Below are 6504 nucleotides of genomic sequence, written 5' to 3'. Positions count from 1 at the left end.
GGTGGAGGATGCAGCTAGCCATTATAGGAGTTCACCAGCATCCCATAAAGGGGCTGGGATTGGGCATGCCCATTTGCAGTCGATGAATCTTCTGGGTGTTGTTTTGTTTCGACCTCGTGCGATAGAAATTTAGTAATGGCGGTTTTATCAAACGCACGCGCTAGCCTCCTATTATCTTCTTGCACCCCACCTAAGATTTGTTGCATCTGTTCCTGCTTTTCTTCTACGTAAGATCGAAGAGCTTGGATGTCATCAGATTTACTTATAGTGGGTTCAAGCACAGCGGGTCGAAGATTCGCTAGGTTGTATTCCCTCTCTCGGACGAGCTTCTGGTTTAGGTCGACCTTGAAATCAGCAAAGAACAACTCGTCAACTTCTGCCTGCATCTTGTTCTTAGCTTCTTCCAGCCTCTGATATTCTTCAACTGATAGGCCATCCATAGTTGATTTGATGATATTGCTTGGGGAGGGATCGGAGTTATCCCTTGGACCGACCCATACCGATAGGCCATCCGTAGTTGGTTTGATGATATTGCTTGGTGAGAGATTGGAGTTATCCCTTGGACCGACCATATGGGGCTGATCTGATAGATGCAATCTTAGGTTCCCCAGCGGAGTCGCCAAAAAGTGTGTTGGCGCAGATCTAGGCACCAAACACTGGGAGTTGTTTCGTTTGGCGACCTCTGTGGAGGTCCAGATGGTCCGTGGCTAAGGGCCGAATGGTCCACGACCTAGCAGGAGGAGCGGGTTTCCCTGCATCACGCTAGATGACCCATGCCTGGTGGCTGGACGGTCCGTTCCTGGTGGCCAGACGGTCCACACCTGGTGGCCGAACGGTCCGCGTGTTTGCCAACGGTAGTTGGATCTCGCCTCCTGAGAGGGACCCATTAGGGAGGAGTGATTCTAGGGTTTGTATTGGGATCGGTAGGCCAGGCAAGACACCTCCAGGCGATGTAGAGTCGAAGAGAGGTGAATATTGAGGTATAGAAGGCTACGTTACTTGCTACTCCTAGGGAAAAAAAGTAAAGAAATGGAAGATATATTGATTTGATTCGATTATTGGTGCGTGGAATCGGTCGTACACCTTCATATATATAAGGGGGAGGTCTGGATCGGTTCATAGGCGTTCCCCAACATTATTCACGAGTTTAGATGGATAAGCATGCGTGAAAAAGGAGTTAGTCACGCCTAATCTGATCTAATCGCGGACCGCCCACGCCTAGGGGGCAGACCGTCTGTGGCCCGGACTATCCAGCCATAGAGCCGGACTTTCCGACCGTGCATAATGCCACAAATGGTGCTCAACAATAACGATGAGACTAAGTACGGGGCAGTCAGCCTCCCACGCGTTTAACCCTCGAATTGTGTGTGGTTCGCTTGCTCATGTCCGATTCGGCCGACCCCTTCAAGCCAGGTGTGGTTCACCCGACCCTCTTCAGTCTCGTCCGACCCTTAGGCGCCCCTGCTCCGCGCTAGGACTTGAGGCGACCGCCACTCCACAGATTTGTGCGTCATGTGATACACGGCGCCTGTTTTTTCTCCCCCACATCTCGCCTAACAACTAGATAAGATAAGCATTACCCTCTTGCGCTACAGCCGGTGATGCGTGGCTAAACAGCGCTGCAGCCGATGATGCGTGGCTAAATAGTCGAGGGAGAGGAGTAGGAGTAGGAGGAGGCGGTCCGGATCGAGTTTAGTTTGTATTGCTTGTTTGGTACTAATGCCAGAACAGTAGTGCCGTTTCATCTCGATATCATCTGACTTTGTCGAGTGTGAACAAATCACTTGAAATCAACGTACGTGGTATTGTTTGATATATAACAGCCGTGAGCTGAGGTTGCTTGCTCTGCATGTGGATTGCGATGTCTTCTACTGATGTGTCAAGAGTATGACGTGTATTGGCATAGCTAGTCAGACCAAAACTAATCAAAGCTCCAGCTAGCTATGGACAAATAAATTTCTACCTAGGGGCTGAGGCTGGCTGCTGCCGCTGCTGCCTTATCAGACAAGTTGACGGCGTACGCGTTCTCCGTCGGCTATACATATACCAACATCTATGTACGCAGAACGCAGTCTACAGCCGTGCCGCAACACACAGCAGCAGGCCAGCCGGAAGGAACAGCCACGCACCGATCGACGACGGCGCCCAGCTAGCTAGCTCTCGCTCCATCGCTCTCATTAGCCAGCGACCACATACATATGGCCACCGTGGACGCCACGACGCCGACGGAGTCCGGCGGCAAGCAGCAGGCGCCGTCCCTTCCGGCGTGCAGAAGCTTCTCCGGCGCCAACCCGGCCCTTCGGGTGCTCCTGTTCGCGGTGACGCTCGCGGGGCTGGTCCTGCTGGCCACCGCCAAGCAGACGGTGCGCGTGCCAATCCCGCAGTTCCCGGGGCTCCTCCTCTCCCGACCCGCCAAGTTCACGGACTCGCCGGCGCTCATGTGAGTAGTGCAAAAACGATGTTCTATATAATTTGTCGTCACGGCGCCTTGATTGATTGTCGGAGGTGACTTTGACGTCGGCTCTGCTCTTTGCTCGATCTCCATCTCGTAGATATCTGCTGGTGGCTCTCGTCGTGACGTGCTTCTACAGCTTGCTGACGGCCCTCGCCTCGCTTAAGCTCGTCTCCGGCTCGTTTCCCGCCACCAGGACTCTCTTCCTGCTTGTTCTGCTCGATGTGGTGAGCGCCTTCTTTGTTATATTCAAATTAATTGATAAACTTGAAGAATATATTCCATTCACACAAAGCTATTAACCCATCTATATCCCCTTCCTTTCAATTTATAATTTATCTGACCTTTTTACCTCAAATTTAATTGGCTCGCCTTATTCAAAAAAATAATATTATTATTATTATTAACTTTTATTGTAGTATCGTTTTAGCATCTAATGTATTTTAAGTATGCTGGTTTTTTAGTTTTTTTTTAAAAAATAAGATAAGCTGGTCAAACATAGTACAGAAAAGTCAAATGCAATATAAATTACTCACTCTGTACAAAAATATAAGTTATTCTAAAATTTTTGGAGAGTCAAAGTTTTTTCAAGTTTTACTAAATTTACAAATTTTAAAAACTTTGACTCTCCAAAAATCTTGGAATGACTTGTATTCTGAGGAGGGAGTATTTCACTTCTGTATGATGCAGACCTTATTGAAAGTATTTAGCCCCAAAATTTGAAGTCAACCAGCCCATATTCTTCGAAGACTCTCAAGAACAGCTTACTATATGTTTATCCAGCTAACAGAAGGAAATAATCTATTTACTTGTGCGTGCATATGTGTATGGCGGCAGTTATACGCAGCTATCATGGCTTCGGCGACCGGTTCAGGAGGTGGTGTAGCGTGGATCGGCCTCAAGGGCAACTCGCACACCAACTGGAACAAGATCTGCAACATCTACGGCAAGTTCTGTCGTCACATCGGCAGCTCCGTTTTCCTAGGCCTCGTCGCCTCCATCATCCTCGTCCTGCTTGCCATCCTCAACGCCCACTCCTTGTACCGCCGCAGTCGCTAGCTACCTCAGTACATCTGCCGTTGTTGCATGTCATATTTTATATATATATATATATATATATATATATATATATATATATATATATATATATATATATATATATATATATATATATATATATATATATATATATATATATATATATATATATATATATATACGGCGCTGCTAAAATGCACCTGGGTGCATTCTCTATATTGAATGCACCCAGGCGTTTCCGCGCGCCTCCCTGCCTCCCGCCGCCGCCGCGCGCATCCCTGTCCCCGCGCCGCCGCCGTCTCCTCCTTCCTCCGATCCTCTAGCTACCGCACCTTGAATCGCCTCGATGCTCCTCCCCTAAATCCCACCGCCGTCGAGCGCCTCCATGTCCTCGCGCCGCCGCGCGCCTCTCTATCAGCGTGCCTCTTTGTCCCCCGCATTAGGTGGGATTGCAAGCCCGCATTAGGTGTGATTGCAACTGTTGTATAATTTTACCCAAATATCTGTTAAAAAAATGTAAACAAAATGATTGCAACCGATTGTGTGTTGTAATTGCAACTGCTGGTGTAGTGTGGATGCAACTGCTGAGTTGCTCTGATGTGATTGCAAGTACTGAATAACTCTGAGAAATTTTGTTAAAAATATGATTGCAACTGCTGGTCTGGTGTAATTGCAACTGCTGGTCTGGTATGATTGCAACTTCTATATAACTATGTCCAAAAATCTGTTAAACAAACAAGATTGCAACTGCTGGTCTGGTGTAATTGCAACTGTGGGTCTGGTGTGATTGCAACTTCTATATAACTATGTCCAAAAATATGTTAAACAAACAATGATTGCAACTGTTATCTGGTGTAATTGCAACGTCTGGTCTGGTGTGATTGCAACTTCTATATAACTATGTCCAAAAATCTGTTAAACAAACAATGATTGCAACTGCTGTCTGGTGTAATTGCAACTGCTGGTCTGGTGTGATTGCAACTCCTATATAACTATGTCCAAAAATCTGTTAAAACAAAACAATGATTGCAACTGCTGTCTGGTGTAATTGCAACTGCAAGTCTGGTGTGATTGCAACTTATGTGAAGAGGTTGAGCCGTTCGCGGAGGAGCCGTTCACGGAGAAAGAGGGGCGGGGGCGGGAAAGTGAAAAGGTTCTGTCCGGAGCGTGCGGGAGGGACGAAGACGGCCTGGGTGGGACGGTTGGCTCGGACCTGGCACGTAGGTTCGGCCTGGGTGCATTCTCTATATTGAATGCACCCAGGTGTAATATATAAGTACAGTATATATATATATATATATATATATATATATATATATATATATATATATATATATATATATATATATATATATATATATATATATATATATATATATATATATATATATATATATCCCCGGTCATCGTTGTCGTTGTTGTATATGTGTCATTGCTCCAGCTGCTGGTTCATCTGTTGTCTGTGCAGAGAGACAGCATTTCATTGTTAGTTTTAGTTACGTAGTAGAACACAAACAAATATATGGTGCTGCACTTGGTTCAGATTTATTTTCTGCTTGAAGGAATATTTCTTGAATCCTGTGTTTTTCTATGTTTTTTTAACTAATCCATGTAAGGTTCCTATATATACTATTCCTAAGAGCATCTTCAAGAGACTCTTTATTTTTTGCTCTCTATTTGACTATTTATTTACGTTTTCAAAAAGATTACACTCTATATCTGCATTTCAGTCCAACAGATTATATATCTAGTTTGGCTAGTCAGGTGGCTAGCTAAATTTACCTAGTGAGAGAGCTAATTTAGAGAGCCAGATAACTTACGAGTCATATAGCTAGTCTGTTGGAGATTTATTTTGCTATTAAATAGCTAAATTTTGCCTTGGCGAGTTAGTTAGCTAGTCTCTTGGCCCTGTCAAGTATCGTCAAGTACTCAATCAATGAGAACTGGTTCGTGGGCACGCACCTGTGCTTGTTGGGCCTCGGTGAGGGAGTGCGAGAGGAAAGACTGGTTAGAGCCCGTGGATCTTCCTTTGTTTTTTTTATATTCTATTTTCTTATTCTAATCTTGACACAGATATACACACATAAACATAGGGACGAAGCCAAAAAAATTAGAAGCGGCTAACTAAACCGCTATATTATATGGGCCCCTCCTCTACATTGTACTGATTATGATGTGTATGTTTTAAATTTTAGGGAGCTTCAGCGAAGCTCTATGGGATCGGGGATGTAGAGGGGCTCGGTGCCCATCGCTATCTTGGTCACTGCATAAACATAAATATGGGTATTATATGAGACAAAACTCGAGTAAAACTGAAACAACATGGAAAACACTGTGTGTGTTTGATAACCACTATCGGAATCCGAACCTTTGCCGAGTGTCAGGAGTTTTGCCGAGTGCTTTTTGTCGGATACTCGACAAATAAGCCTTTGCCGAGAGCCGCACTCGGCAAAGTCCTGCTCTCGGTAACGAGCTCGTTTACCGAGTGCAGGACACTCGGCAAAGACATCTTTGCCGAGTGTCAAACACTCGGCGAAGGCGGCTCTCGGCAAAGAGCCGTCAGCGGCCGTCGAAAGCTGACGGTCGTTAACCTTTACCGATGGCCGAGGGTTGACACTCGGCAAAGAGGATTCTTTGCCGAGTGACCTTTTTACCGAGTGCCTTTTTTGGGCACTCGACAAATCATATTTTTATTTTTTAAATTTTGGCAACCAAACTTTTTGTGGTATGTTCCTACACTATGTAGACTTACATATACCATTTTGGAACAATTATAACAGTGTTTTCAATAGCTAGTAGATTTAGTTTGTTTATTTGAATTTCTTCGAAAAATTCAGATTTGAACTGCAAGTCACTCGAAACTTGGAAAACCGTGCATGCAAAAATGATACCCATGCTATTTAGCACATATTACGACCGATTTCAGGAGCAGACCGGAAACTTCTAGCTACATGCTCACTAAACATGGCCGTGAACTTGCCATCCACATGTTTAAAATTTGTATAAAACACAAA

The 6504-nt window shown here is 45.0% G+C and overlaps 1 protein-coding gene across 1 annotated transcript; it reads left to right on the top strand.

Moving 5' to 3' along the window:
• Nucleotides 1-1977: 1977 nt before the first annotated feature.
• On the top strand, nucleotides 1978-3539 carry LOC103632243 (CASP-like protein 1D1). The gene is made up of 3 exons (XM_008654058.4): nucleotides 1978-2440; nucleotides 2553-2679; nucleotides 3290-3539. Exons 1-3 carry the CDS (start codon nucleotides 2199-2201, stop codon nucleotides 3509-3511), a joined length of 591 nt encoding a protein of 196 aa, XP_008652280.1. The 5' UTR covers nucleotides 1978-2198; the 3' UTR covers nucleotides 3512-3539.
• Nucleotides 3540-6504: the final 2965 nt, after the last annotated feature.

Source organism: Zea mays, chromosome 7, assembly GCF_902167145.1.
Source record: "Zea mays cultivar B73 chromosome 7, Zm-B73-REFERENCE-NAM-5.0, whole genome shotgun sequence".
Classification (NCBI taxonomy): Eukaryota; Viridiplantae; Streptophyta; class Magnoliopsida; order Poales; family Poaceae; genus Zea; species Zea mays.
The sequence above is the reverse complement of the archived record's forward strand: the minus strand, read 5'-3'. Positions and strand labels throughout refer to the sequence as shown.